Source organism: Macadamia integrifolia, chromosome 5, assembly GCF_013358625.1.
Source record: "Macadamia integrifolia cultivar HAES 741 chromosome 5, SCU_Mint_v3, whole genome shotgun sequence".
Classification (NCBI taxonomy): Eukaryota; Viridiplantae; Streptophyta; class Magnoliopsida; order Proteales; family Proteaceae; genus Macadamia; species Macadamia integrifolia.
The window spans coordinates 41,581,663-41,600,342 of NC_056561.1; the positions used below are offsets into that span (position 1 = coordinate 41,581,663).

The 18,680-nt window shown below is 38.7% G+C and overlaps 2 protein-coding genes and 1 pseudogene across 2 annotated transcripts in view; all 3 read right to left on the minus strand.

The window, feature by feature from the left end:
• Nucleotides 1-210: 210 nt before the first annotated feature.
• On the minus strand, nt 211-3,729 carry LOC122080386 (annotated as a pseudogene).
• A 1,640-nt stretch (nt 3,730-5,369) lies between these two features.
• Nucleotides 5,370-8,514, minus strand: LOC122080385 (pentatricopeptide repeat-containing protein At1g79540). The gene has a single exon (XM_042647344.1). The coding sequence runs from the start codon at nt 8,145-8,147 to the stop codon at nt 5,748-5,750; it is 2,400 nt and encodes a 799-aa protein (XP_042503278.1). The 5' UTR covers nt 8,148-8,514; the 3' UTR covers nt 5,370-5,747.
• A 5,235-nt stretch (nt 8,515-13,749) lies between these two features.
• The window catches only part of LOC122079706 (exocyst complex component EXO70B1-like), a 10,380-nt gene continuing 5,449 nt past the window's right edge, over nt 13,750-18,680 (minus strand). Inside the window, exon 2 of the mRNA XM_042646387.1 lies at nt 13,750-13,813. The gene's annotated coding sequence lies outside the window, so the exon portion shown is untranslated. The remainder of the gene's footprint in view (nt 13,814-18,680) is intronic.

Below are 18,680 nucleotides of genomic sequence, written 5' to 3' on the forward strand. Positions count from 1 at the left end.
TTACCTCATGCATGCGAGTTGCAGCCTCCCATCCGAACTAAGGACAGGGTTTTCGGAGTAAGCTCACCTTTGCAAGATCGTGACCCTTTGTCCCGTCCATTGTACCACGTGTTGCCCAAGGCATGCGGTATCATACTAAGAACCTACCCAAAAAACAAAGGGGAATATGGTGAAACTGATTAGACAATATGACCTTGATTGGATTGAGGCTTGATGCTGAAACCTATTAAGTGAACTTTCAAATTCAGAGAAAACCTATAAGTAAAAATGGGAAATTCAGAGACAAATCCTATTTTCAGAAAACAAATTAGTGTTCAGATCATCAAACAGGCAGATGAGGACCCTATATTAGCTTATAAGGTTGAAAGAAACAATGCTTCGAGCAAGCAATGTGACCCCTGGTTCTACTTCACTAAGCCGCGTGCTTGTCCAAGGAGGAAGCCTATTCTACCAACTTGAATCACCATTGCAAATTGAAACATAACTGATCGGCACACCCTTCTTTTTTTTCCCCTCGAGTCTGAACTCCCGATGAACAGTATTTATTTGCAAAACCCATGGTGGATTTGTCTGTACATTGTCTTCGCCGGACTTCTGAAGATAACTCTCTGATTTGCCATCCTCAACATCTTCCATGCTTTCACCACCTGTGGTGGAGATACCTCCAGTGGTACCTGCCAACTGAAAGGGGGCCTTTGGAGACCCAGACTAGGGCGTGCTGGCCTTTAAGTTGGCACCATACTGATCTTGGGTCATCCATAGTTCTAATACAACCACTGCTTGGAGAGGCTGGGGTTGCAGTGGCTGGAGCTCTACGGCTGTGAAGTCTGTATTTCTGAAACAGAGCAAGACAATTTCATCATCACCACCCATAAAACAGATTAAGAGTAATAGTAAAATAAAATCTAAGTAAAACCTCAAATACCCACCTGCAAATGGCTCTCCACTCCGTCATTGGTGAGGCCATCTACCTTCATCAGCTCTCTTATTTGCTTCAGTGTGGCAGCTGCATAGAAGCATGAGAGATCAAATACTAATGAAATGAAAGAAGTAACATTCCATAGACATTAATTTTGATTTGCACGATTCATAAATTTCCTTCTACAAAGAAATAAACCTATATTAGGGGATAAACTTCAAATTTCTTCTGGGAAGGAGGGGAATAAAGAAAATGAAAAAGGGAAATCATCATGCATCATTGCTGCCATTACTTTCCTTTTTTAGAAACTCAAGTATTCAACTGTTTGTAACGCTAATTCCCAAGTCCCAACCCAAAACTGCTCATCTAGAAACAAAAAGGCAATCATAGAAAATCATATTCCATTTTTTTTTCTCTTAGGCTGTGTTTGGTAACCAAGAGAAGGAAAGAAAAGAAAAGAAAAAAAAAATAAAGGAATCTAGAAAAATAAAGGAAAAGAAAAGAGAAGAAAATAAATGAAATAGTGAGAAAATAAAAAAAAAGTACGTATGTTTGGTTACCATTAGAAGAGAAGAAAAGAAAAGTTTTTGTATTTTATCATATTTTCTTGTGTTTTTGGCAAGATTTTTATTTTTATTTTTTTTTAGCAAAAGAAATTTCACAATTCCCAAGGAGAATTTTGAAATTCAAAAACTCAATCTTCTCTTGGATTAAGACATGCCAAGCACAAAGAGAAATTCTTAAATCAAGAAAAAAGTACAATTTTTGTACTCTTTTCTTTTCTTTTCTTCTCTTGGCTATCAAACACAGCCTTAATTTCTACTAAATTCTTATACCTTGCGAGCCCCCAAGCTGTTGCAGGGCTTTAAAGAAACACCCGTGTAACTCCAGGGACCAGCATCTCCTTTGCTTCCTCGAAGGCTGTTGCTGCTGCTGAGAAATATTCGTCATCATCTTCTGTAAGTCTGATTAACCATTAATAGAAGATGAAGCAACAGCTCTCTTTGAAGTCAGACCAGAGCTTGCTTCAGTTGTGGTAACCTTAAGTACAGGATTCAAAAGAGAAAAACCAGCAACTGGTAAGGCCTCTTTCTCTTCATTCGTGAGCTGTGCCAGAAAACCAGAATAGCACTTAAAGGGCTGAACATGAACGCCCCAACTCCACTGTTGTACATAATTGAAATGGGTTCTCAGCGGCACACTTATCTTCTTTGGGTCCCTGTCATGTCATTACCCAAAAGGCCAACATTAATAAAAATAATAATAACAACAACAACAACAACAACAACAACAACGGTTATAATAATAATAATAATAATAATAATAATAAAAGGGAAAAACCAATTTTCTGCTAAATCAATATTAGTTTAAATCGTTTAAAATAACAATAGGAGTCCCTTAAATTAAAAAGAACAAAAGACAGAAACATTCGATTCTTACCTCTTTTACATCTGCAACAGAATTTTGTTTCTGGTCATATTTCATTTACTGCCATTTGAACAGCCATTGGTACTCCAGAGCTGAATGGAGATCATCCAGTTTTCTCGTCTCAGCAATCCTTTTCCTTCACCTCTCTGTCTTCGTCAGAAATTCTCTTTAATGGAATTAATTATTCCATTACAGGTCGAACATCGGATGCTGGACACTGCATTGTTTGCTCTTTCAATCCTTTAATGGCTATGACATATAGAGATAAATTTTTTTAAAAGCATAAAAACCCATCAGAGATGATCATAAAAATTTGAAACCCGTTGCAGAAAATTTAAGAAAAGATGGAAAACAAAGGGGTTGCCATAAAAGAAATGAGAGGAAAATACCCACCAACGTTTTACCAGAAGCATGCAGAGAGAGGCGTCGATCGTCCTCATTTTATCCTCTAACCTCGTCAGATACGCATTGAGTTCTGATAGCCTCTCACAGACATCTTCGATCGTCGAGAGCCATTGAAGAAAACTGGTGATAGTCGTGTGTGTGTGTGTGTGTGTGTGTGTGTGTGTGTGAGAGAGAGAGAGAGAGAGAGAGAGAGAGAGAGAGAGAGAGAGAGAGAGAAATTGGTATGATGCATGAGCTAAAATTGTCGAGAGTTATCAATCTTCTTCTTTTTAAATCTGCATCTCTTGCTCTAAGATCAATATTTGGACCAGTTTCACCTACAGGAGCATAAGATTGAACTGGAATTGCCAAATGCAATTCTGCTCAAAAACTGATCACTCCAGCAGACTGCAACCAAACATAGCCTAAACTTTAACACCCCCCCCCCCCCAAAAAAAAAAAGTTTAGCCCAAACAGCCAATTACGGTTCTGATTCTAAATTGACAGAATCACGGCTACGCCTCTACATGTAAATATGTGACATCTCTGTTTTGCAGTTGCTTGACGCCATTTCAAATAAATGAATGATGAAGAAGCCAATTGCCTATCAGTTGCTAATGAGCAAAAATCATAGTCCTAATTCCATCATCTAAATAAAAAAAGAAAAAAACAGAAAAATTCCACTTAATTTTCAAACTCATCAAAACATACCAGTTTTTTCTTGTAACCCAAATTCCTTCCATCTCAGAGCATGTTAATGGATAAGGTCGGTTTCAATCAATGAACTAATTTTTTCCTTTTCCTTTCCCTTTTCCTTTTTGGCAAGTTGTCAGTCCTTTGATTTCATAACATGCTCCCTAGTGCCTTACCAGTCCAATGCAACAACAACAACAACAACTCTGCCTTATCCCAACCAAATGGGTCGGCTACATGGATCCGATCAAAGGAAGTCAGCAAAAGAAAAATAGATGAAAAATTAGTAAAAACTCCCTAAATGGGGTCGGCTACATGGATTCTAGTTCTCCAATCGGATTTATTCGAGGTCATACTTGGACAAGACCTAAACTATGCATATCTTTCCTCACTACCAGTCTAATGCAAGAAAAACATAAATACTCCTAACTATGTCAAACAAGACTCAAAATACCCAATGCAAAGAACACAACATAATGTACATATATTTTCCAACCACGTCAACATGTCAGCAAGACTCTCCTAGGAATCAAAATCCGTAACAAAAATGGATCCCATTACGACCAGTACCACGACAAGTTGCGCATCTCTCACATCTACTAAGAGATCCATAACCACATAAATTATTATAAATCTCATGCACCCTCTAAGCACTTAAATGCAGAAAGGCAAATGACAGTTTCCTCAATTGCATGAAGGACATACATGGGAAAAGAGATACACTGCACTACTTCACTAAAAGTCCCTGTTTAACATCCCCACACAACAGCATAGCAAAACCCCCGCAGACAACACAAATAGAAGGTGTGGAGAAGTCTCTCTATAACTATCTTCCATACTGTTCGCTCCTCAAGAATGAGCTTACATAGATGTTCATTAATATGATTGTGGAGGACTTATACGATTCCATGTGCAAAAGAAATGTCTCAACAAAAAATAAACAGGGCATTATAAGAAGTCTACAAATAGTGCTTAAGTGCTAAGTGCTAACCAATCTCAATGGTAATGACAAAAAAATACTCAAAGGTGTAATTCTGTCAAGCCATCCAAATTCTTGAACCTGCCTTCTCTCAACAATTAGCAATTATGCTAGAACATTCTAGAGGAAATGAATCAAACCTTGCAAGTAACCACATGGAATTGACTGCAAAGTTAACTTACAAAGGAAAATTGAGAACAGCCCAATATGTACTCTTCTTCTGCGACAGCCCAAGATGTACTCTTCTTCTGCCACGGCCCAAGATGTACTCCGATTCCTCAGCAGTTTCTAAAGAAGTCAAACCAAATACGAACCCAAAATGTTAAGTGAAATATACAGATTGAAATTACCCCCCAACCCTAATAAAGAAACAAAAGAAGAAGAAGGTTTTCCCATTGGGGGGTGGGAAAGCATGAAGAAAACATACCATAGAGTTGCTAGTGTCGAAATCTTGAACAACTAGCACAACCACCAAATCCAAGAACGCTTTCTTCTAGAAGGACTGCTTTCTGAAGAGAATAAACTCCATGAAACTCATTATCATCTGTTAAAAGGGTAAATACAAAGTGGCCGGATATACATCTTTCCTTCTTTATTTTTCATCGAATGGTCTATTTAAATGTAAAAAATCACTGTGCTCGTCTACTCCCTCTGCTGGAACTCTGCTGAGATTCAAGATCAGTGTAGTAGTCTCCCCTCTGGTCCTCAAATGACAGCTATGGAAAACTATGAAATTTACTCAGGTTTTATATATTCTGATGATTTTAGTATGACTCTAAGAATGAAACAGAGAACATCTTGATGGAAAATTTATTTAATAATAATTCTTATATGAGGGCAAAAGGCTTTGAACATCTAGACAAGTCAAACACGCCATAAAAGGTTTCCTGGGCAAAAAAATTCACTTCACCTCACTTCATTTTTTCTTTTTTCCTTAAAACTTTCAGGCAACCGGGCAAGCCCAAGTCTATCAAAAACTAGATAAATCATTAGCTTTGAAATAGAATATTTATGGATCGATTATGTTACACAAAATTTTGACCTGAAGTTACAAACTCTCGGGATGCATGGGAAATCAATCCATGCCCACCAATTTTCTGAATGGCCCACTCTACCTGAGTCTTATACTGAACAGGAAAAAGGAGGAAGGAGAAAATCTAAACTGGAGCATACTGAAAAGTTTCCAGTATGAGAAGTGTGGTATCAGAAGCTCAAAATAGGAGCATCAATCATACAACATTTGTAATTGTAAGAATCCTCATGGTGAAGCATCAACTCAAAACAGAGTTATTTTTTAGGAAATACTTGGACTTCAATTGAGCACGCCTGCACCGAAGCCACAGATCATGCATTTGACTCTCGGTCCATCTCAAACATATGCTCATTTCCTGATAAGAGCATCCTTGTGGTTTGGCTGAAATAGATATCCAAATCATAACCTGCATGCCTCATTTTGTTCATTAGGTCAATAACATCCTCCTTTCTGTTGTAAGCATAAAGAGATCTGATCAGCCGGTTGCATACCCATGGCATTAATATGAGACCTTTCTCTAAAGTGTGAAGGAAGACATCAACAGCTAGATCCAGCTTTCCTTCTTTGCAAAGGCCACTAATTAGCATCACACAGCTTGGGGGAGTGACATTGATCTCATGCTCTTCAAGGATAGAGAATATCTTAACCGCTTCATCTACTCTTCCTGCCTGGCACATTCCAATGAGCCAAATGGTATAAGGAGATGAATTGATAAACTTTTTCCTAAGATCCATTTTAAGCAATCCACGGACTGCATCTTCCACTTTTCCATCATGAAATTGCTCTTCCACAAGTTTAACTGCCTCTTCTTCCGAGTTGGGACGGCTCCTCAAATAATTTAACCAAAGGCTAAAAGCTTGCGACACCTTACCCTTCTGACACAAGGAGGTCATCAGTGTATTGTAGACAGACAAACTGGGGGTACACCCATTTCTCACCATCTGATCAAAGTATCCAAAAGCCTCTTCTTCTCTATTAGCCCTCTGAAGTCCATCTATGAGCGTCCCATATGTAACAGCATCTGGGGAGTAACCATCAACTTGGAGCTTCTGGAAGAGCTTCAAGGCTGCATTGATGTTATTTGTCTTAAACAAGCCATTCATCAAGATGTTGTAAGTGATAATGTTTGGTACAACCCCATTATCAGCGAGCTGAACGAGCAGTTTGTAGGCCTTCAGAATCAATCCGGACTCACAATACTGCTCGACCAATTTTTTGAGGCTTACACTGTCAAGGACCTGACCACTACCTTGGGAAAGCCGAAGATGAAGAATCAAAGACGGGTTTCTTCCAATTTCCATCTTATGGAAGAGCAGACGAGCTTTATCAAGTTCCCCGACCTTACAGAGCCCATCAATAAGAGCATTAAATGTAATAACAGTAGGCAAGCATCCAAGCTTCTCCATTTCATTGAATATCTGCCCTGCCTCCCCAACCAGCCCTTCCTTGCACAACCCACAAATGAGAATAGTGTAAGTGGCAGAGTCAGGGAACTGATTATTCTTTGAGATCTCCAGTTTGAGAGACCTGGCCCTATCTAGAAGACCTATATCACAAAAACCCTTGATCAGAGTATTATAACAGAACGTATCCGGAACAAAACCTTTCTCTGTCATCTCTTTCAAAAACTTCATTGCATCCTCAACCTTGCCGGCTTCTGAAAACCCCTTAATCATGATGGTGTATAATACAGTGTCACCAAGAATGTTTTGGTTGCACATTTGTCCATACCACTCAAGTGCCTCATTGAACCTTCCAGCTCTAAATAATCCATCAATCAAACAGCTATACCCATTCAATCCAAGAACAAAGCCCTCCCTCCTGAATGAATCCAGAAGCTCAAGAGCTTCATCAATCCTACCCAATCTACAGAACCCATTAAGCATAACATTGTAAGTAATGGAATCAGCGCAGCAACTACTACTTTTCATGGTTTGCAAGAGTTTGTGTGCCTGATCAGTCCTCTCTGCTTGGCAGAGACCAGAAAGAACTATAGTATATATCATACTGTCAGGAAAAATACCTCTTTGGGCCATTTCATCAAACAATTGGAGTGCGTCCTCCGTCTTTCCAGCTTTACACGACCCATCAATGAGCATGCCGAAAGTGGCTCGATTTGGGCGGCAGTCAGACTTCAGCATCTGATTATAAACTGCCAATGCCAACAAAAAAACCCCTTTCTCAACAAGGACATACATAATAGAATTGTAAGTAAAGGTGTTGGGCCTGCAACTGAATTCATTCATCCTTCCGAAAGATTCAACAGCCTTCTCGGGCATGGCTAACTTCGCATAAGCTTGGATCAAGACCACAAAAGCCTCTGGGATGATAAGAAAACCCGAATTTTTTAGCTCTTCCAGCGATTTCCAGGCCAAGTCAAACCCGTTGGCCTCACAGAGCATATCAATCATCAGGTTGTGCGATACCCAACTGCGGAATTGCTTACGTCTCATTGCCCAGTTGAAGAACCGGAAACCCAGTCCAACATTTTGATTTTCTTGAAGAACAGAAGTAACGACTTCGGGAGAGAGAAAGGTGACGAGGGTTTCAAGCGGCTCTTCTATAGGGTGGACAGTATTGAGGATAGTCAACACTTCATTTGAGACTGCAGATTCGAAGTCAGATTCTAGCGTGGAGAAAGAGAGAGAGAAAAGCCTGTGTTTCGAACTGAACTGGGAGATGGGCCTTAAAACAGAAGCTAAGATTCTCATTCTGAATATGACAGATTGGATTTTGACGGGGAAAACCTCTTGGGCTTATTGATGCGGCGGCGGCGGCGGCCATCTTAGGAAGCCTGAAAGAATCGGGGAAGAACGACACAAACACTGCTACATCTTGGATTGCTAGATTTTAGACGTTGCTGAAACGCAAATATTTGAATTGTAAGATCGTCTCGGTAAGGAAAAGTCCATGTCAATTTGCACTTCATGTGACCCATCAAGGGTCAATTCCAAGTTCCTACTAGCTGCACTTCTTGGGGCGCAGGATTGCAAACTTGCAGTCACAGTTATATAGAAGTTTGGAAAACGGGAGAGGATTTCAGTTTACCAAATAACCCAACTCTTTACAACAGATTTATCTAAACAGCACTATAGCCATAGGTATTACAAAGGTGCATCTTTTGTTGTGTGTTTAAAAAAAAAAAAAAAAAAAACAAAAACAAAAAAAACAAAAACAAAAAAAACAAAAAACAAAAAAACAAAAAACAAAAACAAAACTTATCCGACTCTCTGCTTCTATGGAGCCTGAGGCAGGTAGAGGTGGATTGCTCTTGGATCAAAGTCTAAATTTGACAGCATTGGTTCTATTATCAAACTACCAGAAAATGGTGATATGACCTTAAAAGGATTGAGTTTTCCTCATGTCACTATGAATGGAAATTTATTCACCACAGTGGGTTCAGATGTGCTGAGGGAGGGGATAGTATGAGGGTATTTTGGGAACATACTCAAATGGAATGGTGATCGTTCCAGCCCGGTAGAGAAAAATTTTCTCCAAATTCTTTTACTTTTTCATTTCTTTGTTTATTGTTTGTCCTTCCAAATTCTAGAAACCTATTTCTTGGCTAAAAGGGCTTAAAATTTGGATATGCCACATCTTTGATGGATTCATCCTCCACCTTTTCTTGGAAATTTTGATTTGGGCAAGATATCGCTATTTGGTTGCGTGGCCCTTGCACCAATCCGAGAGCCAAATACGAGCATATGTAGGGACATCAACATGGATAGAATTTTTATTTCATGAGGTAGGGGCGGTAATTTTGTGTACTCCTATGTCTAGGTGGAGGAGCCACACAATTATCTAGGGTTCTTTTCCCTTTTCATTCTCCTGGCAAGAGTTCCTCCTCAACTGACTTTTCTGTTTTTAGGTATATATTAAAAAAAAAAAAAAAAAAAAAAAAAAGAATTTGTAACATACTTCTTTGTTGATAACTTTTATTTTTAAAAGTTATTGAATGTAAAAGTAAAATAAGGTTTTCAATATAATTTAAAATTAACTAGGCATTATTAAAAGTTACATTTTTTTTTTTACATGGGAAATATTGAAAGGAAAAAAAAAAATGTGTGTTACAGGACAAAATAAGAAAAAAATTCCACTGCTACCTGGGAAGTGACTAAGTTCTTCCTATCCAAGCTAGCAGCCAAGGAAACAGGCTACACTTCTTTTTTTTTTTTCCACCAACCTTTCCCAGCAGGATTTTCCCATTGCAAAAATATCCAAGACAGTACCCATAATACGCTAGCCAATTAATTGAACAACTTTGTCACCACAAAACCATCACCTCTGCCTCTAACCTCTTCTCTTAGGGCCCATTTGGTATCGTTTCTATTCCAGAAACGCCGTTTCGTGTCAAAAACGAAAATTTCAGTTTCTGTGTCAAAACGCAGTTTTTAAACGAAAAAATGGTGTTTCAAAATTTCAGATTTTTATCGAGAATTTTTTTTTTTTTTTTTGTAAAATGGAACGAAACTGGGAAGACGGAACTCCATTTTGGAGTTCCGTCCAATTTCGTTTTTTCAATTTTTTTTTCACTTTTTGTTCCAAAAAAACAGAAACGAACCATAAGTGCACCAAACAGAAGATTCCGTTTTTTCGTTCCAATAGAACAAAAAAACTCCAGAAACGTTTTTTTGGAACGATACCAAACGGAACCTAAATACCCAATATCAGGGTTGCAATAGGGCAGGATTCGGCCAGTTTTTTAGAAATCAAGCCCATCCTAGGCTCCCTAGGACTTTAGCCCCTATACCGGCTTGGTCCTGACGGGCTCAGGCAGGCCAGGCTTGCCCTGTTTTTGCCAGTCATTGTATTATGATTATCTCACGAGACTAAGGGCCCGTTTGATAACGTTTTTGTCGTTTCTGTTTCAAGAAACAATAGAAACATAAATTTCCGTTTCTAGAAATAGAAACAGAATTGAAGGTGTTTAATAAGTCATGTTTTTAGAAGTCGATAGTAACCAGTGAAAGAATGGCCACAAGTCGTTTCCAGAAACGGCGAAACAAGTCATGACTTGTTTCGCCTGGGTTGTTTCTTGAACCATAAATAAATAAAAATTTCTATTTCTATTTCTAAAAATAAGTGAAACAAAACAGTTTTATCAAACGCTTTTTACTCCGTTTCTACTGTTTCTGAAAACAGAAACGGCAGAAACGCGTTTCTTGAAACGTTATCAAACGGGCCCTAAGTACTTATCTTTTGGGTATTTTGTCGAACTCATTAGTAATTATCTTATGAGCCATTCATATTAAAATTCTCCCCCTTTTTCTTTTCTATTTATATGTTTCTTCCCACTCTTCCCCTAGTACTGTACTGGGTTAAGGATCTTTTATTTTAATGGAGGGGATAAATGCACGGGAGATTCTATGCATCAATGAATTGTTAAATTGGTTGGTGGGGGGGGGGGGGTGAGGGGGTGTTAATTGTCATTTCGATTGGGGCTTTTGTCCTCAACCAGGTCATATGGGGGGAGGGGAGGGGGGTGTTAATTGTCATTTCGATTGGGGCTTTTGTCCTCAACCAAGGTCATGCACGATCATACACACAACCTTTTGCCCTTTAACCCGTATTTTATTCAGATCGGTGGTTGCAACGCATTAGCATTGAGAAGTTATCCTCACATGTTTTAATATTAATAATCAATTAATTTGTAAGATAATCTAAGTCATCCACTGTTTTTCCATACATTAACCAATTACTGGCTAATATAATCACAGCCGGTTTCATAAAATAACCTAAAGGGAAAGTATTTTCACTTTTTATTTCCGATAAGATTCTATTTTCACTATTTGATGTAGCATTTTCAATATTTGGTGTAGCATTTTCAATAATAATTAACAAACTAAGGGTTCTCTAAACAAGTGGCATAGCGGAACACAACAGTAAGATACAACAAAATGGTATCATATGTAAGAGGGCAGAAAATCATTTCATGTCAATGAGAGATAGATACAAAGATCTAGGCTTCCTTGCCCCACTGGCTGAGGGAACTGTTTTCCATAATTTAATATGGATAGCCACACCCCTCTTTTCACGGTTCAAAATCCTGACCTAGTTACCTTTCAAATCAGTAAAGAGACTTGCATGATTTAAAGTGCATTTGGATTGATCACTAACATACAGATCCAGTGCACAATGCACTGGTTGCAGCTTTTGCTTGTAGAGCAGGCACCCGGAGTGTGGAAGGTCTAAGGATTGACTCCTGACATGTGTTCCCCCTCCAGTGTGCGTGAGTGAAGTCCCCTTGGGCAGTTCCTTAGAATGTAATAGCAAAGAAAAGAAAAAAGATTGATCACTAACTTCTTTACCCTAATTGAAACACAACCTAGACCTAATTCAATACAATCCTTGATTCTGATTGGTTCTTCCATCCCCTCCCCCGCACAAAGAAAGTATAGCCCCTATGGTAAATAAAAACTTTGAAATCCTAAATGTAAAGATTTCTTGAGTCCCCAGCTCATTGGCATACCCAAAATTATAGTCTACCTAGATATCTCCATTCTTGATTTATGAACATATTTAGTCATTGAACCAAAGGAAAATACTCCATAGAGCCTTCCTGTGTTGTCTCAAACTTCCCACAATAGGGTTCATAGTATTTTACCCACTTGCATGTGTTTCCCAGAACCATCTTTCATTCTTGCAGTTGCAACAAATTGCAACAAATATCCTTCTACTGTCTACACATACCTACAGCCCCAAAGTCTTCACCTAACCCATCCAGGTGAGAATGGATTTTGAACAAAAACAACAACAAAACTTAGCATTATCCCAACTAAATGGGGTCGGCTACATGGTTCCGCAAGAATTTGAAAAAAAAAAAAAAAAACACTTTGTGACATCCCACTCACAAACAATAGGAAACTCAAATCCTAGCCCTCCAGGTAGCTCTGCTAGATGCCATATTAGGGTGAAAACTTAACTTTTACATGTCTCTTCTAACTAACTCATCAATGGTCATTTTTGACTTGCCCTAACACTTTTAACTCCATTTATCTACATCTAGCCACTCCTTCGTACTGGGACATCTAAGGGCCGCCTATGGACATGCCCAAACCATTGTAACCGACATTTTCTAAGTTTATCCTGAATTGGGACAACTCCTAATTTCGTTCTAACCTGGTTATTCATTATTCTATCTTTTAGGGTTTTGCCATACATCCATCTCAACATCCTCATCTCTGCCACACTCAACTTATCTATGTTACGCTTCTTGACTACACAACATTCTACACCATATATCATAGCTGGTCTTATGGCTGTCCTGTAAAATTTTCCCTTAAGCTTTAAAGGAATACATCGATCGTTTTCTAATAGTGAGTGAGGTAGAATGGCTGTCCTGGATTGAACAAGAACAACCCAAGAATTTTGAAAGTAGCTATACCTCATCTAGTTTTCTAACAGTAAGTGAGGTAGAATGATCCTATAAATCCCAGGACAGCAATAGCAACCTACAAAAAATCCACTAGTTTCCTTTTCATTAATAAAAGAATTTCACTGGGGGGCAAGAACCAACCTGAAGGGGAAAGAGGCCTCATCTAAGAGTGATATACTAACCCAAGATTCATGATAAAAAATAACTACATAAAAGGCAACTTTCACCTTTTCATTCATAGAAGAATTTCACCAAGGAACAGGAACCAACCTGACGGGACAAAGGGACTAATATATGAGGCCCCAGATAAGAGTGATATGATAATCCAAGATATATAATTAAAAAATTACTACATTAAGACAACTTTCAAACAAAACTAATCTAAAGTAGAAGTAATAGTAACAGACTAACAGTAACAGTAATAATAGGACAAAATTTCACTGGTGGCTGTATTTTTGCATGCAGTAATCCATCAATCATTACTCCCCCCATTTACGATTGTCCAAAAATACCCTTAAACTTGCGATCTTGGATCCAAAATACCCCATTAAACTAACCGCTCACCATGGTCATGCCGACCAGTGATGCTGGACCAAATAAAAGAACACTCAAGCCCCTTCAGAAGTTGCTTCTGGATTAATTTCTCTTTTAATTGTTATGTCCCTCATTTCCTTCTTGAGCAAAACTCAATAAAAGCTGCATTGAACCTTTACTGGTTTATACATATTCATCCTATAGAGATATTCATTATGTTACAGAAAGGACATTCCAAGCTCCAAATAAATTATGTACTATAAACCAACTTTTCATGCAGTCCTGCCAATTTACAACTTTGTCAACTCCCCCTTGCCCAACCCAACAATCTGACTAGATGACAAACATTTCAACTTGGGAAATGACAGCATTGGCTCCTTCAAGAATATAAATCCATCTTTTTCATGCGAATATAAACACATTTTCACCTTACACATCTTGTTTTCCATCAATCCCATGTTTTGCAACCTGAAGAAAGTCAAAGATTTGTAACATTGGCAATGTTATAGAAATCATCAGAAGATTCATCACCTACACAAGCCATTTTAATGAGAAGTTTCTACCTCCAGCTAATATTTTTCCTGTTCAGATTATTAGTATCTTCCTTCAACAAGCAACAATTTTCCTTGCTGCTTCTCATTTGCAAAGACTGGTAATTTTCCTTTTTTTTTTTTTTTTTTTAATTAAAGAATCGTTTTTAAAATTTGGCTAACTTCTATCTGAAAACAGCATAAGCACAACAATGGTTCCCTGTAATCATTCTTTCTTAACGAATAAGAACACCAGAGATTCCAAAATCAAAGTCAATGTGATACAGAACCACCAACCCAGGGGAAAAAAAATAGTTTTTCATTTTTTTTGGGGGGGGGGGGGGGGTGTGTGTTAGGTCCTTGTCCAAGTGTAATAAATCAATTGCTATAAGCAGCAGTAAGTTGTAGGATTCTTGAGAACAACCTAAAGGAAACTTCAACAAATCAACATGATACAATGTTGTATCATGCAAAGTTGGAAAGTTAGTGAAGATGTGTTTGACACATCAGTAAAATGACAAAGAAGAAAAGATAACCCTCCTACCTCCCCCCCTACAAACAGAGAAATAATGAATAAATAAATATAGGAAATTCCTGACCTCTGCCTACATTCCAAGCTTTAGAGACATAAAAGTTGAATTTTGAAACAAAACAAGAACTATACCTTGATCAAAGGATTTATTTGTAGTAGAATGTTGCTTAAAAAGTTCCTTACAGAAAGATGCAAAGCAGGTATTATTCCTTGTGTAATGAGGATGCTGAGTTGGTACAAATCTCACCATGCAGTGGCCACAGGAGGTAAGGGATAACCTCCCTTCTCATCTGGGCCTAAGTTATTCCCCTTCTCCTTTAGGTATGCTCGTGGGCAGGAAAGGCAAAGCTTTTGGACACCAAGGTTTTGGTAAATGCTGCCCTTTGTAATCTGATGGGAAATTTCAAAGAATAGGAAAGAATGAAAAGTTTCAAGACAAGGCTGCATTAGCCACATACACAATTGAGAAGAATTTCCTTATGTCTGGGCTTCAGCTAATGCTCCTCCCAAGAATATGCATAGATCCCATTTCAGGAACACTAGGAAGACTAGGCTAATGATTTACTCCAACTTGTTTGGGATCTGATATTCTTTCTATGACCCTCAACCTTTTCCCCCTCCATTTAGCACGGCTTACAAGGTGCACCCACACCACTTTTTCTTCTTAATAAACTCGTATAAGTAGTCATACCAAATAATCAGACAACATATTTGTTGTTTATATTGCATACCCAAAAAGCAAAGAATACATAACAGTGGTAAGAATTGCCAAACTTTGCTAATATTGTCATATGAGCGATGCTATGAATCTAAATAGAAAAGAAGAGGGGACTACCAAAATAGTTGAGAGGATACTATTAGTCTGATGAACTGACGATCCACTGCACCTGGTTCCTTCTAATAAGATAAAACCTCTGTTTAGTAATCATTCACCTCATCCACTATGTTTAATTTTCCAAGTAAAGGACACATATGATCTATACATGAGCTAAATGGCAGAACTCAAGAGGCAACTGATGGAGGGCCTTAGGAAAGAAAGAGAAAATCAGAATAAAGGGGGGAAAGAAAGGGAAGCACAAACTCTCACAAAGCTCAAATTCAACTAATTCTCATTCAATAATCAAAATCATTCTCCGTTGTCCATTGGTTACAGTCAATATATAGAAAAGCAAAGACAGAGAATTAGAAACTTAACTAAAATAGTAACTAGCCTAAACTAGGAAACCACCATAAAAGGAAACCAATGCAAGGAAAGAAATCCTAACTCCTACATTTAATTTTGGAAAATAAAAGGCATGAAATAAAAGACAAAATAAGCTACTAACTATTTCAAACCCTTGTTGGACCAAAACCCTGGGATGGATCAGTTCTTCTTGGTCCTTGGCTTCCAAAGCCGGTCATGCTGGTCCAACCAGGCAAGTGCATCTGTATCTGCATCAACTCTCCTCCGTCGAGTTAGAAAAAGGACCGAGGAGACCGTCTGAAGGAATACGTTGAATGAGAAACGATCCCACCATCTTCTTGAGCTTAATTTCAAGGAGATCTTTGGCAGGATGAAACTTCATAGTCTTGTTGGCATGCTTGAAGGCATAGGTATTGGCATAGCCACAATGTTGTACTTTCTTGTCAAACAACCAAGGTCGACCAAGAAGGATATGGCACACCTTCAGAGGGAGGATGTCACATTGAACTGTATCCTTAAATCCACCAATAGAGTATGTGACATTGTGACCAAACACTTATCTGTGATCTTGAGATTAGTATTGTTCACCCAAGCAACCTTGTAGGGATTTGGATGTGGCTCTGTCTTCAATCCCAACTTACGAACAGCGTCTTCAAAGACAACATTAGTGCAACTACCTCGATCAATGACCAAGGTTAACAACTAGTCATTGCACTTCACACGAGTCTAGACTGCAGCGCCAATCTTCAATGTCAGTGACTCTCTGAGTGGTCAACACATGACGAATGACATAAAAGGGATGTTGGTCTTCATCACTTAGAATGTCATTGAATTCACCTGGCGCACGCTCTTCTCTTAAATCAACTGTGTCAAAATCAAGTTACTCTTCGAGAATATACGGTATAGGAGAATCCTTATCAATAAAAGCAACCAAACGGCTAGGACATTGAGCACTGATATGTCCAAATCCATTGCCCGAGTAACATCAAATTGTAAACTTTGTTGCATCAAAAGGTTTATCAGAACCACGCCGAGGGGGTGAGTATGGACAAGTAGTTCGTGAAGATGACATTTCAGAAGCATGCCGAGGTGGAGAATATGGCTGACTATGTCGTGAAGAGGCCATAGATGTAGCACTAGTCTGTGATTTGCTAGATGACCTTTCTTAGGTAGGAGGCTGTTGCAGAATGAAACTAGTACCTCGAGGGAAAGTATCTGCAAAATTTCTCCAACTGTATTGGCATTTCAAAGTGTCCTCAACCTGTTACACTACTTGCACGGCATCTTCCATTGTAGGCAGTCGACTAGATGCAAGGGTAGTACTAAGGCACCGTTTGATAACGTTTCTGCTGTTTCTATATCTAAAAACAGCAGAAACGGCTTTTCATGTTTCTAGAAACAAAAACGGATTTTTTGGTGTTTGATAAACCTGCTTCTCGAAACTTTTTTTGTAGACATAATGCCACTAAAAAGCCCAATGCATCATCGGATGCCCAAAAGGGAGAGAGGGTTCAGTTGCCTCTTTTTAGGTTTAAATAGTTGAGAGATTTATTGGGCACAACAGCCTTTTTTTCTCTCAAATTCGTTTCTAGATACTGCGAAACAAGTCGGACTTGTTTCGTCAAAGTCGTTTCTAGAATTGTAAATAGGCATAAATTTTGATTATCAAACGCTTTTTAGGTTATTTCTCCATTTCTAGGAACAAGAAAACACAGAAATGCCAAAAACGGCAGAAACGAAACGTTGTCAAACAGTGCCTAAGTTGAGGTTGCAAACAATTGCGATTGTGCCACCAATACTTCTTCATCCCACTCAAAATCAGAACGAGTGGCTAAATAATAAAATCTAGCAATAAATTCTGCAACGTCAAATTCTCTTATTTCAACTGTGCAAACCTAAGATACATGCATTGCTTGTAATCAAGAGGCAAGAATCTTTGGTTCATGACTTCATGCACTTCAGCCCAAGATGTGATTAAACCAATGCCTCGGGTTCGGTTCTATTGTTGTTGCTTGACCCACCAGACTCTGGCCGTGCCTTTCAGTTTAGCCTCTACAAATAGGATCTTTCAGGCCTCAGTCAACCCGTACCATCTGAAGAATGTCTTTAAGCTGTGAATTCAGTCAAGGTACAGTTCTGGATTGTTATCTCCATAAAAATCAAGGACATCCAATTTTGCTGCTCGTTCTACACCATCATCATATCAACCAGTTTCATATGGTGGTGGTGGTGGAGGTGGAGGTGGTGGTGGTGGTGGTAAGGACGGATCCCGTGGAGTGGTGTTAGAAGAATCTCCAGATTGAATGAGACTCTTTCCTCTATCTACAGCCACCAATCGATCAATAAAAACTTGCATAGATTCCATCATTGTCTTAAGAGAAGTGACAATGGTAGTGAGGGCATCAATTTTCGCACCAGTTTCTCTTTTATAGGAATTCAGCTGCTGGATAACTTTATTGTTGCCTACCATGGTGATGATTAACAAAATAGCACTCAAAGAGTAATGGCAAGATAGTAAATAGATGGAATCTTAAGAGGAGAATGGCAGAATGGTAATTAAATGGAGATATTTAGGTGAGAGGCATAAGGGTAATTAGAAGGAAATCAATTAGAAACATAAGGCAAGCATAACGTATGTGGGAAGAGCAGAATTGGAAGCAATAGTAAAATAGGGAAAAAGGAAACAAAATATAAAGAGAGGGGCAAAGTGGGAAAATTAGGAAAATTATAAGAAAGTAATAGAAACAAAAAAAGGCATCAGGGTGGGGTTTAAATTACCGACAAAAGGGGGGGAAGTGTCTCTCCTTCTTGAAGATGGAACCAGCAGGAGGGTGGGTATTCTTCTCCGTCGAACTCAGGACCAGCAAACCTGAAGAGATGGCTACTGTGATTGACAATGGAGGAGGACCAGTGGTGAGGGTGCGACTTCGATGGAGATGGCGACCTGCGGCTGGAACTCCAAAACCAAGTGTGTTTTGTTTCTCTCTCTCCTCTTATCTCCTCTTCTTCTTCTGCTTCTCGTCACTCTTCTCTTCCTATTTTTCTGTTTGTTTTCTGATTCTTTCATCTCTGTTTTTGCTCTTTTTTTTT

What these genes read in the sequence shown, in the direction of transcription:
- LOC122080385 (XM_042647344.1), bottom strand. Translation starts at nt 8,147, where the DNA reads ATGAGAATCTTAGCTTCTGTTTTAAGGCCCATCTCCCAGTTCAGTTCG.